The following is a 16,528-nucleotide window of genomic DNA, read 5'->3' on the forward strand; positions in this document are numbered from 1 at the left end:
AACAAGTGGAGTTTGTACTCTCCCTTATTTTGAAAATTTGGAAAAAAAAACAGGAGATTAATCACTTGATTAATATTGACTTCTGAAGCTACGTTAAGAAGAAAGGATGGATTAGTACGTAATGACACCCTGTCTTTATGAAATATCAAATAGGGATGCTTGACCGACAATGCTTGAAGCTCCATGACCCTTTTGGCAGATGTAATAGCAATCAAAAAAGCCGTCTTCCAGGACAGAAACTGTTAAGTCCACTGTGGCTGTAGGCTCAAAGGGGGACGAGGCCAAAGCTTGCAGAACTAGTGTGAGATCCCAGGGAGGTGTTGGGTCCTTAACCAGTGGCCGAAGTAAGAAGGTGCCTTTCAAAAAAGCTATACAAAGCTTAGAAGAAGCTAGAGAAGCCATATTGTCGTCTACATGAAAGTTAGATATAGCTGCCAGTTGGACCTTGCCCGTAGAAGAACTGGCACCTTACTGAAAACTACTTGCTTAAAATTCTAAAACCACCTGAACCGGAGCAGTGAAGGGGTCTAGGTCATGTTGAGAGGCCCAAATAGAAAAATGTTTCCACTTGCTGGAATAAACCTTCCTAGTAGAAGATTTATGAGACGCCACCAAAATTCTTTTGAATGGCGAGGATAACCTGGGAGTCCTGACTATCATGGGAATTGCAGCATCCAAGTAGTGAGCTTCAGACTGACCAGGTCTGCATGGGGAATCATTGAGGGATGAGATATGAGATCTGGAATCGGATCTAACATCCAAGGCGGACACACAACATGAGACCACAGAGAGGGGAACCATACTCGCAGAGGTCAGAATGGGGCAATGAGGATGACAGAGCTCCCCAGCCTGCGAGCTTTCTGAAGAACTTTTGATATTAGGGGCAGAGGAGGATATGCATACAGAAGACCGGAGGGCCAAGCATAAACCAGAGCATCTCTGGGGGCATCCCCCTGAGGAGGGTTCAGAGCGAAAAACTCGCTCACTTCGTGTTGGAAGGAGAGACGAAGAGATTGCATCAAGGCTGTCCCCACTTGAGAAATATCTGTTTCGCTACTGAAGGATTCAGAGACCACTCGTAAGGCATCAGGATAGACCTGCTGAGCCTGTCAGCTAGAATGCTGGACCTTTCCGGAATGTGCATTGCCACCAGAAAATGGCCAGTGGAGATTGCCCACTCCTACACTCTCGACACAGGGGATAAGACCTGGTTCCCCCCTGTGTGTTGATGAACCAGACCACTGACATATTGTCTGTCTGGATAGCAATCGTCTCTAGAGGAAGATGGGCATGGGGAGCTTGGAACTCTAGGAGCACCGTCCTCATCTCCAGGATGTTGATATGCAATTCAGTCTTGTAGGGGGACCACCTACCTTGGACTGTTCTTCCCAAGCTGTGACCCCCCCCCCACCCTAGAAAGGAGGCGTCTGTGATCACTGTGGCCAAAAGGAAAGGCAAAAGAAAGTGACGACCCCAGAGAATATCTGGGGAATGAATCCACCACAGAAGAGAGTCCCTGCACGCCCGAGATACTCGAATAGGGTGAGACAACAGAAGATCTAGCATGGACCACTGAAACGTAAGGGTCCACTGAAGTACCCGCATGTGTAGTCGAGCCATGGGTAAGACAGTGATTGCGGCCGCCATGGACCCTAACACCCATAATACCAATTCCGTCATTAGCGACTGCACTTGAAGGATACAGCGGACATGTAGTTTCAGAGACAGGATTATCTCTGAGGTTAGGAAGACCTTGGTTTGAATCATGTCCAATCAAGTTCCGATGAAATCTAGCACTTGAACAGGGCCAGTAAAGATTTGTTGAGACTTATGGTTCTGCCCATCTGGTGGACTAAGTGAAGTAGGGAATCCCTTGCTTGGCAGAGTTGATGCCTGGAAGGGGCAGCTAGGAGCCAGTCGTCCATGTAGGGGAAGACCTGGAATCCCTGTAGTCTCAGGTCACCTGCTACAACTGTCATCACTTTGGTGAACACCCTGGGGGCTGTGGTGAGACCAAAGGGGAGCTCTCTGAACTGGTAATGACTGGCCCCCATCCGGAAGCAGAGAAACCTTTGACAGCGCCTGTCCATTTTGATGTGGTAGCACGCATCCTGAAGGTCAAATGAGCAAATCCAATCGCTCTCCAGCAGAAAAGGCAGGATAGGCTGAAGAGTGAGCATCTGGAATTTTGTCTTGGCAACTGACAGATTCAGAATGGAGAGATTCAGAATGGGTCTTAAGTCCCCCGTCTTTTTTGGTACCAAAACAAATCTGGAATAAATGCCTAAGGTGGTCTGGTCTGGGGGAAGAAGGTTGGATGACGCGCTTTTCTAGCAACTTTGCAATTTCCAGCACTGCTTCCTCCCTTTGCATGGGTGGAACATCCGGGAGGTGCTTGGGTGGAAGAGGTGACTGATTGAAAGGGATAGAATATCCTCTGGATATGATCTGCTACACCCAACGATTATCTGTGATAGACTCCCAGGTTGTTATGTGTAGAGAGAGGTGTCCCCTGACTGCCTCCAGAGCTGATAAGCTGGGAAAACTTTCAGGGCTGCTGCGCGAGTCTGTCCAAGAAAGGCTCTCGAGACCCCTGATTCCTCAGACCCCCCTCTGCCTTTGGGATGGCGTCTATTGAATCCCTCTTTGCCTCTAGGGGAAGGTGAGTCCTAAGCATCCTGGAAGTAACTCTGAGACTTTCAGAACCATATCTTCTTTGTCACCCGCTGATTCCTTGAAAAGGTTCGTTGGGGGGTGGAGAAGCGGATGCCGATGGCAGACAGAGTCTTCCCATCCTTCTTGCTCTGGACAAGAGTGTCATGTACCAACTTTTCAAAGAGGGTGGAACCATCATATGGGGCATTAGTAAAGGATGCCTTAAAGGGTTCCGAGAATGCACAGAATCGGAGCCAGATGTGACACCTGATGGCAATGTCTATCCTGGCAGCTCTAGCGGCACCCTCAGTGGCACGAGAGAGAAGCCGCATAAAGGTGTTAGCGATCAACGTCAGGGTGGCCATGCGAGAAGAGAAAACCTTCTGGTCCTCCGCTGTCATGGACCCTGGGGTAGAGCCAGCAATCTCCTTGACTAGGTCTCGCTGGAGTCTAATTATGTGCGCCATATAATTCAGCACACGTACTGAAAATGCGGCTGAAGCATACGCCCGCTTCGCAAAGCGATCCATTGTCCCGGCCTCTCAGTTTGGCGCATGAACCGTGGAGCTCTCCTATGCAAGCTCCTTCTTAGTGACCGCTACCACTACCATAGCATCTACGGGGGATACCTTGGTCCAGTGGGTCCTATCTGAGGGAGCACTCAATATCTTGTTGGGGCATCTGGGGATTGGCTTCATCGTGTCTGGTTCCTTCCATGCCCAAAATGAAATTAGATCCACCAATGGATCTGCGGGAGGGGACACGGATGTAGAGGGTCCTGCGCCAAATGCCTCCAGTAGGGTTTCAGGCCAGAACATCCCTCTCGGTGACAAAGGATCCCCATGATGTCTCCAAAGGATGGGGGTGACCAGGGTGAACCCTCCCCTTCCTCCAAATAGGTGTCCTCCATGAGGGACTAAAGTGGAGAGTCAATGTACCTCCTTCTGCATGTATGTTTTCGATGTACCTCCTCAGGGGGAGTTTCTGGGGAGGACGCGAAAACATCTGGCTGCTCCCACATGGGAGCTCCCTGGGGCAGAGAGGCAGCAGGCTGTCACTGAGGTAGCACGATGGCGGAATCCATACTAGAAACAGAGGGAACCAGGGCAGATTCCGAAGACGAGGTAGTCAAGAGTCTCAATGGTATTGAGAGAACCCTCTTCACCACATCAAAGGCAGAAGGAGAGCGAACTGTCTGAGAAGGAAGCACAGACAGGTCCACCACCCTCTAGATCAACGGGAGAGTCAGAGCCGAACCTCTAGGCACCGAGACACTGATTGGAAGTCTCTGCTCCGAAAGCCTTGGAGCCGACACCATCCCCTCAGATCCAGTGCAGAGGCTACGGCTCCAAGATCCGGACAGATCTGAGTTTGATGGATCTGACCTACTCAAGGTAATGGCTGGTGTGACGGTACAAGGTACTGGCGGCACCAACCCCTCGATGCCGAAAGTCCTCGGATCCGAAACTGGGAGTCGGAGTGGAGAAGGAGTAACCTGTAGGAACATAGAAAGCATGCCCCCTGCTCCAGACGGACAGGAGGCAGGCAAGACTCCCATCTGTATCTGAGTGTGAATAAATTTCTGCAGCATCCTGTCCACCTACTCTTCGGAAAGGCTGTGGGTGGATCAGGATGTAGAGGTTACTGATATTGGCCTGGAGGGTCAGTGAGGTGAAGTCGAGGATGGCGAATGGATCCGAAGCTCCTTCGGCTCCGAGGAGAAGCAAGGGGAATGGAGCCGGGAGACTCTTGTTGTGGGGTTGAGCAGACCTTGGCTGGTGGACCAGCAGAGGCCAAGCGATCAGGGGTTCGCTTCCTCGGCCTGTCCCTGTATTTATGCTTGTCCCTGGACCTCTTGGCAGGAGGTTGAGTCCCACAGGCCAGGGTGGAGACATACGAAGCAGAAGAAGGAGTCAGGGTTGAGGAGGTCTGGGCCCCGGTGGTAGGAGGGGTGAGAAGGCCTTTCAAAATTATCTTGTTCCTCCTGTCCATCAATGCGTAGGGGTTGAAGCCTGTGCAGATGGAACAGGAGGACTCAAGCTTGGAAACCCCTAAGCATACCACACATACAGTGTGGCCCATCAGCTGGGGAGAGCTTATGGCCACACTCCATGCACTTTCTAAAGCCTGGTTTGGAGTTCTCTAACATAGTTGCAGCAAAGAGGCCCAACCAGAACAACACACACACACACACACACTTCAGATAGAAGAGCAAGAAGAGTTTTTTTTTTTTTTTTTTTTTTTACAGACTAACAGCGCAAGGGTAGGGAAGTAGAAAGGATAGAAAAGAGAAATTTAAGTAAAAGGAAGATAGAAATTCACAAAAAAATTCAGTCACTTACCCAAAGGAAGCTCAGAGCAGCGGATCACAATGCTTATGATAGCGCAGCAAATGAGATCTGAAGGGAGGAGGGAGACTGGGGCATTATGGGTAGGGGAAGAGCTTGGAGTTCAGATCAAATTATGGAAAGGTGGCAGAGTTGGATCTGTCCCGGATCCACGTACCCACAGGTTGAAGAGCAAATGAAGACAACTTCAGATCATATATTTTTTCACTGAAAAAGCACATTTTTTTCCACAGAAAATGAAATAGTGGCAGGTTTTTCCCAGAAGGGTACATCTCTGCCTAGCCTTAAATGATCTTTAATAAACATACTTTTCACCTGAATTTAACTTTAAAATTATTTAAGAAAATGCAGTCAAAAGGTCTTGCTGTTAAAAGCTTATTCTCAAAGTGGCCAGTCCCTTTGAATGGAAATTCCTGTGATCAGGTAGCTTTATTTTATCCCCCACCTCTGCAGCACTCAACCCAATGACCCCTCTACCTGCATCTAGTCAGCCCACTGGTTCTGTGATAGAGGTATCCTAGAATTCTAAGGCAAGGCCAGAGTGCTTCATCCCTGCCTAGGAAATCCTAGTCAGTTCATCAGCACTGCAGTGACAGTCAAATGGTATAAGTGGGCCAGCTTGTTTGTCTTGCATAGTGGCCTATCCCCCAATTTGGTGGAGGACACCCACTCCTTCAGTGACTCTTCCAAATTCTACTATATGCTTCCCTCTGAAGAAAACCATGCCTCTGCAGTATAAACTCTCAGACTACTGTGTGACTTGCATGTGGGACAGTGGGAACACTAAGCTCTGCTCTATGGGGTGAAAATCTAGTGCTTATGCTGTCACCCATGTGGTGAGCCATAGCCACCTCCCTCTCTACAGGATGGGGGAGACAGCAATGGCTGCTCACTCCCATCCTCCTCTGCCAGCTCCTACAGATGCCAGAGCTGCTAATCAAACTTGGATAGTCTGTGACATAGTTAGGGTTTTATCTCTCTATGCCATGGAACTGGCTAAAAGATTGTGTAGCTTTGACACAAAGACACAAAAATTAAAAGGCAATAATACAAAACTTTCAATTCAAAACTGTATTGTTGGCCAGGATATATATGCATCCAAACACAAATGTTATCCATCTGAAATAGCAGACCATAATATCAAAAGGCACAAGATGTTTACTATACTAAAATATAAAATGGAACATGAAGATTACATTGGGAATATTTACTTTTGAAAGTCAGGAATGTTGTTGAATTCATGTTCATCTTTGCTTCCACAATACTCTTGAGAAGTTTCAAGCATCTGTTGATTTTCATCTGCATTCACATCAAGATTATCAGTGTTTGTAGAATCCAGCCTTTCATCCTAGATATCACACACAAATTGACACTATCAAATAAGTATTTAAAATGTTAGTGGAAATATGCAATACAAAGGATAATAACTGCTTATGAGGCACTGCGTTCTAACATCCTATCCAAAACAGCTGAGTATTACAAATGATAGATATGTAGTAAAACTACGCAAGTAATTTATGGAAAAAAAGGAAACTGCCCAAACCAACATTTATTATGCACGTTGAGATTACTTAATGTATGTTAATATCTAGATGGCACACATTATGCATGCAAGTGTGATTAAATGGTAAAATGAATTAGAGCTGTTAACTGTGCGCATACCTAGACTCTCTTTAGTTGTTATCCTGTCAGCTCTGGACATAATAAAATCAAAAATACACTTCTGTAGGACATACTTACCTGTAACAGTAGATGTTTGAATTTCAAACTGCTTCAGTGGCATATAGGTTACATGCCTGCATACAAGCCCACACATTCGCTGCTTTCTAGAGCTCAGAATTCCCTTCCCTGACTCTGTGAAATTGTGGATTAGCTAAGCCACTCCCATCAGTGGAAGCCTAAACCCTGTCACAGAAAGTCAGTTATTTAGGTGCCAAGTGGGAAGAATCAAGAAGGACCAGAAGCAAGAACTGCTTGAAACCAACCAACCAACCAACCAACCAACCAACCAACCAACCAATCAACCAACCAACCAACCAACCAATTCACAGTCACAAAATGCCAACACAAACAAACAACGCCAACCAACAACAAAACAAGGCTGGATACCATTGAACTCTATACAAAATAAGAGAGATGGTAGGCAGCTGTCACTACTGACAGAATGTGAAATTTGAACATCTACTGTTACAGTTAAGTAGGACTTGCACAACTGTACTATGTTCATCATTCACACTGCCCCAGTGGCATATGGGTAGATTTCCAAAGCTTACCCTTCCTGGAAGGAGCAGGGTTAAAGCTTCAGGAGCCCTTGGAGAATGATCCTTACAAAGCCTGCTATGGAACTTGAGAATGAATCCAGTTTGTACTGCTTTGTCAAGGTATGAAAAGAGGATAAGGTCGTTCCCTCTAGAATGCTTACAGAGTTCACTCCTTTCCAATATGTCACCGAAGAGGATAAAGTTCTGGTGGAATGTGCCTTTACCTAGCTTGGAATAGATTTACCATGGAACTGGGGGAAAGGCGTACAGAAGTCCGGGAGCCATCATGTATCAGAGCGTCCCTCGGGGTTTGCCCCTATGGGGGAATCAGGGAAAAGTAGTTACTGCATTTTTTGTTGAGGGCAGAGGTGAAGAGATCGCAGTAAGGCTGGCTCCATGTGCGGAAAATGTGGTCTACCACATTCTAATTGAGGGGCCACTCATGTGGCATGAGAATGGCTCTACTCATTTTATCTGCTATGACACTGGATCTCCCCCAGAATATGCATTGCTATTAGAAAGCAGTTGGACGAGATCACCCACTGCCACACTCTGAGCGCTTCCAGACAGAGAGGGCATGATCTGGCTCCTTCTTGCTTGTTTATGTACCATACCACCAACATATTGTTGGATTGAAGGGTAGACTGAAATGCTTTCAATGTTAACAGCACTGCCCTCATCTCTTAAGACATTTATGTCTGCAGACCAGGTACCTTGAACCGTCTTCCCCAGATAATGCCCTCCCCACCCTATCTGGGAAGCATCCATGGTCACCATAGCTTGTGGTAGACGGGGAACAAAGGGTTGGCCTTGTATCACCTGTTGAGAATGAATCCACCATTAGAGATCTTTTTTGCATGTTTCTGTTATGAGAATCTGACAGGACATTGGATGATAGGTTCATAGGTTGGTACTGGGCTATCTGCCCGAAGGCATATATTAGCCCAGCCACGTTGTGCGGTATTCACCGCCCCTTTAGTAGTTCTCTAGACCCTTGTACTAGCAGCTAGTACCCTTGGCCCCTATCTAGTAGTGCTGTTGGTGTGATCCCCGGTGTGAACTTTCCGTTACCCATCTACTCATCAAGGTTCCTCTTGAAGAGTGATAGTGAGGGGCTCTGTCTTATGTAGATCGGGACCCTGTTACATAGTAAGGGAAGTCTCAGCGAAGGGAATCTATCCCTCCAGCATGTTCTATTCATTGTTGTGTTGAGGTTTATATCCCTAGAGCGTGTAGCTCGAGCAGATTTGGTTTTGCTAAGATGGAGCATGTTCAACAATTCTGGGTTGGACATGGCTCTGTACGTTAGACAGAGATCGCCTCTGAGAAAGCGGTATGCAACAGAGAACAGTCTTAGCTTTTTCAATCGTGCTGCATAGGGCAACTGTTTGAGGCCAGTAATCCTCTTGGTTAGGTACCTTTGTGGTCTCTCCAGCTGCTGGAGATGTCTAGCCAGGTACATTCCAATTGATGCATTGTACTCCATAATGGGTCTGATGAGGGAAGAGTAGAGGGGCAACATTACATCCTTAGATCTTGATGCGAACCCTTTCGTGATCAGATGGGTCACATAGAAGGATTTTATAACCACTTTGGCAACATGGTTATCAAAAGAAATTTGACTATCTACTTGGGTCCCTAGATCCCTTATTTCTTCTTCAGATTTCAGGGGATTACCTCCTATGTTGTAGTTTGCGGTTACTCTGTTTTTTCCAAAGGGGATTACTACGCATTTTTTTGCATTTAGCTTGAGACCATGGCTTTGACACCATGCATCAGTCCCATTTAGGCCCTTCTGGAGGATCTCCATGTCGGCCGGAGACTCTATTATAGCACCCAGTTTGCAGTCGTCCGCAAACTTAGTCAGCCACAGCCCTTCCGTGCTTGCCTGTACTTCTGAGAAGTATATGCCAAACAGGAGGGGCCCCAGGACAGAGCCCTGAGGCACACCACTCGTTACTGGTCTGGATTTGGACATAGATCCCGCTACTCTTACTTTATGGGATCTGTCTGAGAGCCAGTTTGCGATCCATCTTGTGATGTAAGGGTTTATGCCCAGGCTGGTGAGCTTATCAATAATACCTGAATGGGGAATGGTGTCAAATGCTTTAGCAAGGTCAAGGTAAGCTGTGTGTACCTCCTTTCCCTTATCTATTGCCTGAGTAACTGTCTCAAAGAAATCCACCTGGTTCAGGAGGCATGATCTGCCCTTGACGAAGCCGAACTGTGTGGGGTCCAGCGACTGGAGGTTCCCAATCTCTCCATTTATGAGTTCCATAATGATTCGCTCCATAGCCTTACAGATCAGACTGGTCAGGCTTATTGGTCAGTAGTTCCCAGGGTCAGCTGTGGCCCCACCCTTGTGTAGTGGAACCACCATTGCCATGCGTCATTCTATGAGCACATATCCTGTGGAGAGGCTGAGACTGAACAGGGTATTAAGATGCGGGGTTAATTCCTTTTGGAGCTCGCATATGATACAGCCTGGGACATCATCTGGTCCCATGGAGGCAGTGTTTTTAGCTTTAGATAGAGCCTTGTTAACCAATGTATCAGCAATAATTGGACTTACACAATCCCCTAGAATGGTAATAGGCCCTGTAGGTGGTGGTGGTGGTGGGGGGGGGGGGAGAATTTGCACTGAAACTGTCAGCCATGATGTTGGCAATGTCAGAAGGGTCAGTGTATTTTGTTCCATTTTGTACTAGCTCAGAACAGACCTGAGCGTTGCCATTTAGGTTTTTGACATAGCCATAGAAGGCCTTATGGTTATCCTTGGCATCCTTGGCAACTTTCTTTTCAAAATTAGCTATAGTTGACTTGATGAGGACCCTCAATTTCTTACTAATGCTGATCATGGATGATTTTTCTACTTGAGATTTGGCCTTTTTTTGTATAAGTCTCCTCCTTTTATTGTAAAGTTTGCTTATGGCCGGGGTCCACCAGACTGGTTTCTTCTTGCTTGAGGAAGGAGTCTTGGTTTTATTTGGGATAGCACTGTCCATGCAATCCTGAAGATGCATATAGAGTGCCTTGGTGTAGGATTCTGCATCCTGGATATCATTATCCTTCTGCAAGGGAATAGTGAAGCTTTCTACTTCGGATGCAAGTAGTTTGAAGTTTGCTTTGGAAAGGTTTTTGACTATGGTTTCTTTGATTGGGGGAGGTGGAGGAGTGCGGATGTCCAGGGTTATCAGTTTGTGGTCGGATTTGACCAAGGAGGGGGTGATAACGGGTGTGGTACAATGGGCGCCCATATTTGTGATGATTAAATCCAATATGTTGTCCCCTCTAGTGGGGGAACATACTAGTTGATCAAGGGCATTTGAATTTATAAATTCTATGAATCGCCGAGCATAGGAGATGGAACACTGGTAGTTCGCCCAGTCTATACCAGGGTAGTTGAAATCACCCAAGATTATTGTGTTGGGTAGGACCTTTATATTTTCCAATGTCTCAAGGAATGCAGAGTGAGCATCTTGGGACATGGTGGGCGATCTATAACCTGCTACAACTTGAAATGTGGTTTTGCCTGCTGATAGTTGCGCATGGATGATCTCTGGGGCATCATGCTGTGCTACTAACCTGGAGATATGGGTATCCTTGATGAATATGGATACACCTCCGCCCTTTGTACTGCGATCTGGTAACTGAGGCCGGAAGGTATGATATGAATTGTAACCTGGCAGTGCTGGGGTGCTCTCTTGAGCCTTGAACCAGGTTTCCATCACTGCACAAACATCGATTTTCTCCATGCTGAGGACAGCCTCGAGTGTGTGCATTTTGAGGTTGAGACTTCTGGCGTTGAGTAGCATTACCCTTAGTTTTTAGTTACCTGTGCTGGTTACGGTGGCTGGTTTGTCTTTTGAGTCTTGCCTAAAAAAGGCACTATGGGGACAGCAAGAGCCTTGGCCAGTATTCGAAAACCTAGGGGTGACATGTGCAACCCATCTCTGGCAAAACAGCGAGGCTTGTCTATCATGTTATCCCAGGCAGACAGACACTGGATCCCCTTAGAATGACACTAGAAGCTTAGCCAATTGTTGAAATTGATCATTTTGTCTTTGTATTGTGGTATCATTCTAGGTGAAGGTAGTATGCTACTCAAGGTCAGGGTCATACCAGCTTGGGCTACATGATCAGAGAGCTCCTCAATGTCTCTTTTCATGTAGTCCAGGGAGGTGCGTCTTAGATCATTCACACCAACATGTACAATGACAGCGTCATACTTGTACTTGTTCTGGAGTGACCTAAGTGCCTGTGTTATGTGGCGGATCCGAGCACCTGACAGGCAGCTGACAGTAACCTTTTCCTTGTTCAGCCTGGTGAGTGGAACATCCGTGTGCCTTACTATAGAGTCTCCTATTACTAGCGTGTTAGGTATGGTGTTTTGCCTTAAGGGCTGTTGTGAGGCACACTGCTGAGGTGAATTATGTGTTTTCTGGCTTGTGTTTGGGGTGCAGGTTGCTTGCTTGTCTGCTTTGGAGGGCACTGTTTCTTTTTCAGATTGGTACCTAGTGCCTCCGAATATGTTTTTGTGTATTTATGCGTATGTTTTGCCGGTGCTTGTTTTGTAGATTCATGTGTGACAGGTGGTGTGATGCAAGTGTGTCCCTTATCCTCTTGACTGTCTGTTACAGTCATGGGTTGAGAGCGCTTAGCCTCCAGTCTGGATGTGTATTTGCATCTCTCACAAGTGTTTGTGTCCAGAGGTAAGAGGAGAGGGTTGTCTGTATACATGAGGCAGTTGTGACACTGCCTCAGGATGCCCAATTCCACCAGATGAACTGGAGAGTACACCTGAAGCTGACCTCTGGACATGCTTTGAAGAGTAAATTGAACTTAAGTCCTGTGGACGATCAAGGGTCTTATGCTATATTATAATAGTTCTGTCTAGGAAATTTGGAGAATAATAGTGCTGTCTAGGAGATTAGGACAAGTGCTGATTTCTGTTTTGCAAGTGCTGCAATAAGAGCAGCTGATCTGAAGCACTTGAGTTGAGGCTTGCCTAGTTCTAAGGGAAAATTTACAGTGCAGACTTTGTGGGGCCGGGAAAAGTATACCCCAGCTAACCAGCGCTGCCCGACACTGCTCTGTACGCAAGACCATGCAAAAAGAGAGTTGCAGGGTTTTTCCTCTAGATAAGTGAGGAAAGTGAGTACAAGAGCTGTTTTTCTCTAAGCAAGTGAGAAAAGTAAGTACAAAAACTGTTTTCCTCTAGGTAATGAGGAAGATAGAGTGCTATAGTAATTAGTAGCTTATTTAGTGCTTACAAGTTCTGAACAAGTGCTGAGCATGAACAAGCAAATTTAACTGCTAAAACTAAGAATCTGTATCTGCACTAGATGAGTTACAGGACAGAAACAAGTGCAAATACAGGCTTTCAAATCAGAAAGTTGAGAGAGATGGAAGAGCTTGCCCAAACGGCCAATAACTACAAATTCTGGGCCAGAACCACTACTTATGTGGTAGACAGGTTACCTAGTGCTTACCACTTCCACTGATAAGCTAGAAGGCTTCCCTCCAACACAGAAAGGCTTGGGGGACTCAGAAGCTTACATACAGTCCTGGATACAGCAAATCTGTATCTGGAACACTAGTTACAGGAAAGGTAGGAAACAGGCTTACAGTTTTTTTTTTTTACAGAAAAGTAGCAAAAACAGTAGTAGTAAACAAGTCACATGCAGTGCAAGCTAGCACACTTGAGTATGCAGCAATATTAGACCAAACACAGTTTAAAAATGCAATTAAATTAAAAAGGACTAAAAGCAAGTGCAGAAAGAGTTTATTAGGTAGAATGTGGTAAAGAGATGGGACGGGGGAGTGTCCCAGATAAAATCTACAGTGGGGCGGGCAACTGCAAAAGCCACCAAATTTAAACTACAAACAAAAAACAGGGAGGGTGGGACAAAACAGTTTCAACACAGATCTAAGCAACAATTAAACTCTATAACCAAAAAATATATACTCAGCTCTGTATAATTGCAGATAATATGTAAGGCAGTCTCTCAGAACACAGGTTCCAGCAATTTGAATGCAGCTATTACTATGCCAACTGAAGACACAGCAGAAAATGGGGGTGGGTGGGGAAAACAGTTTCAACAGAGATCTAAGAAAAAACTAACAGTACAAACTTTAAAACCAAAAAAATATTCTCAGCTCTGTATATTTGCCGATCAGTCTCTCAGAACAGTGAGACAACAGTTTCAACACAGATCTAAGCAAAAATTAAACTATATAACCAAATAAATATATACTCAGCTCTGTATAATTGCAGATAATATGTAAGGCAGTCTCTCAGAACACAGGTTCCAGCAATTTGAATGCAGCTGTTACTATGCCAACTGAAGACACAGCAGAAAATGGGGGTGAGGTGGGGAAAACAGTTTCAACACAGATCTAAGCAACAATTAAACTCTATAACCAAAAAAATATATACTCAGCTCTGTATAATTGCAGATAATATGTAAGGCAGTCTCTCAGAACACAGGTTCCAGCAATTTGAATGCAGCTGTTACTATGCCAACTGAAGACACAGCAGAAAATGGGGGTGGGGTGGGGAAAACAGTTTCAACAGAGACTTAAGCAAAAACTTACAGTACAAACTGTAAAACCAAAAAAAATATTCTCAGCTCTGTATATTTGCCGATCAGTCTCACAGAACAGTGAGACAACAGTTTCAACACAGATCGAAGCAACAATTAAACTCTATAACCAAAAATAATATATACTCAGCTCTGTATAATTGCAGATAATATGTAAGGCAGTCTCTCAGAACACAGGTTCCAGCAATTTGAATGCAGCTGTTACTATGCCAACTGAAGACACAGCAGAAAAGGGGGGTCGGGTGGGGAAAACAGTTTCAACAGATATCTAAGCAAAAACTAACAGTACAAACTTTAAAACCAAAAAAATATTCTCAGCTCTGTATATTTGCCGATCAGTCTCTCAGAACAGTGAGACAACAGTTTCAACACAGATCTAAGCAACAATTAAACCCTATAACCAAAAAATATATACTCAGCTCATGATGCATGATGGATTATTACTTTCTCACTTTTCAGCTCACCAACTTCAGCTTACACTTATGAAAAGACATGGCTTATCAGTGGTATCCTGACTCTGAGTAGAGTTGCCCTACAATTCTAGTGTGCAGTGCTTTTACATATTTATAGATTTACAAAGCAGAGTCTAAGAATGAACTTTGATCACCCTGACAATTCCCATCCTGCATAGGGAACCTCCTGCTTCCAGAATGGGTAATTACATCAGGTCTAGAATGAATGTGAAGGTACCTATATGGTAATCAAGACTTACCATAGGTAAGTATTAATCAAATAGTATTTAGAGCATCTTAGAGAATTCTCGGGGCAGTTAGAATACTATTAAGCCTCTCCTCCCTTGACCAAAAACAGAGATTTCCCTTCCCTTTCTTCCCATTGTCTTAAATTAGTACTAATAAAAGAAATTCAGCAAACATAGGTAAACAGAGATAACATTCAGTAGTCCATCTTGTACATGACTCACAATCCATTAAACAAGTCAGTAACTAACATCAATTTAGTAAACATTATAAAGACAAATTAGAAATAATTTCCTAGCTCTTTAAATTTTCTTATAAAGCAGAAAGTTAACAATAAGCTATTTTAACTAAAAGTATAAAGCATTTCAATTTTTCCTTGCATGTATACATTTCTACTTATATTGTAGTGTCAACAGCTGTCTTTGAAATCTGTACAATACTTCACTTCTTCAAATCTTTCCTTTTTCAATTCAGGTTTTGTTTTGTCAAAACGGCAACAATATTTCAAGGGCACAATTAATATTTAGACAAATGTTTCAAATAAATAACTTGTCAGTTGCCAATTGAGTTAGTTTAGAATGTGTGGTTAGTGCAAATATAGCATGTTGCAAAAATAATATGTATTTTTTCGTGTGCTCTAGAGACTGTAATATGCAAGTGACATATATAATGTAGCATGTATAGAGCAGATAGCTTATGGATTCAGGTTGTTAAAGTGAATTATGCTTATTAATCAGGCAGTTTCATTTAAATTCATAAGTAATTTGGGGACATTTCAGTTGAGTTTCCAGGAATGTGTAGTCCAATGTGAGTAACTGAGTCCACTTTTCCTCATAAACATATGTCACAATTCATTAAACTAAGCAGAGTCTAACATCTGACTAATAATCATTATAAAGACAAAGAATAGTAATTTCCTAGCTCTTCAAACTTTATGATATTGCAAAAAGTTGACAGTAAGCTATTTTAACTGGAAGACTAAAACATTTCAATACTTCCTTGTGAATATATATTTTTACTTTTACTGTAGTGTCAAGAACTGCGGTGGTGGTGCTGCGGTAGTGTTGTCACCTCACAGTTAGACGTTGCTCGTTCGATTCTCAGTTAGAGCATCTACTGTGTGACGACATGCGTGAATGGGCGTTCCTTCGTTGAAGGTTGTGCGTTAGGCCCGGCAAGCCAGCACGTAAAACTCTACTGCCAATCATTAGCGGACCGGAGTTCCGCTGTGGCGACCCCTAACTGGGAAAAGCCGAAAGACACACACACACACACACACACTGTAGTGTCAAGAAGTATCTTTGAAATCTATGCATTACTTCACTTCTTTCAAGTCATTCTTTACAGTTCAGATTATATTTTGTCAAATTTTCAATAACATTTCAAGGGCACATTTAATATTTAAACTATTTTAAATGAATAGCTTATCAGTTACCAAGTGAGTTTGTACAGAGTGTGAGGTAACTGCAAAAATAACATGTTGCAAAAAGTAATATGTATCTTTTCATATGCTCTAGAGACGGACAATTTCAAGTAACATATAAAATGTAACTTTTACAGTGCAGACAGCTTGCGAAATCAGCATGTTAAACTGAGTAATACTTTTTAATCAAGCAGCTACATTTAAGTGCACATGTAGTTTGGGAACATTTCAGTCGTGTTTCCAGGAATATGTAATCCTATGAGGATACATCATAAAATATTTACATATAGTCCTATTATGTATTTATTTTACCTTGCTTAGGTTGTTTTTCATTTTAATAACTAAACATTACTTTTTCTTATTATTTGTAATCGGTGAGTCTAAATGCACTTCACAGGTTCACAGTGTCCTTAGAAACTGCAGCAGTTGTTTACTGTTGCTATGGCAAAGCAAATAGAATGTGAAGAAAGCTTCACTTCTCTTAACCAACAGTACATTTTCCCTCCTTTTTTATATATATTTGTTAATATTAAAAGGA

General features: G+C 44.0%; 1 protein-coding gene across 1 annotated transcript in view; it reads right to left on the minus strand.

Annotated features, from left to right (window-relative positions):
• LOC122803898 (protein SIX6OS1-like) overlaps positions 1-16,528 on the minus strand; it is a 2,044,062-nt gene that overhangs the window by 878,176 nt on the left and 1,149,358 nt on the right. Inside the window, exon 8 of the mRNA XM_044073582.1 lies at positions 6,215-6,351. Coding sequence (XP_043929517.1) covers positions 6,215-6,351 — 137 coding nt within the window. The remainder of the gene's footprint in view (positions 1-6,214; positions 6,352-16,528) is intronic.

The sequence above is a fragment of the Protopterus annectens genome, chromosome 6.part0, assembly GCF_019279795.1.
Source record: "Protopterus annectens isolate FY-2018-M chromosome 6.part0, PAN1.0, whole genome shotgun sequence".
Classification (NCBI taxonomy): domain Eukaryota; kingdom Metazoa; phylum Chordata; order Ceratodontiformes; family Protopteridae; genus Protopterus; species Protopterus annectens.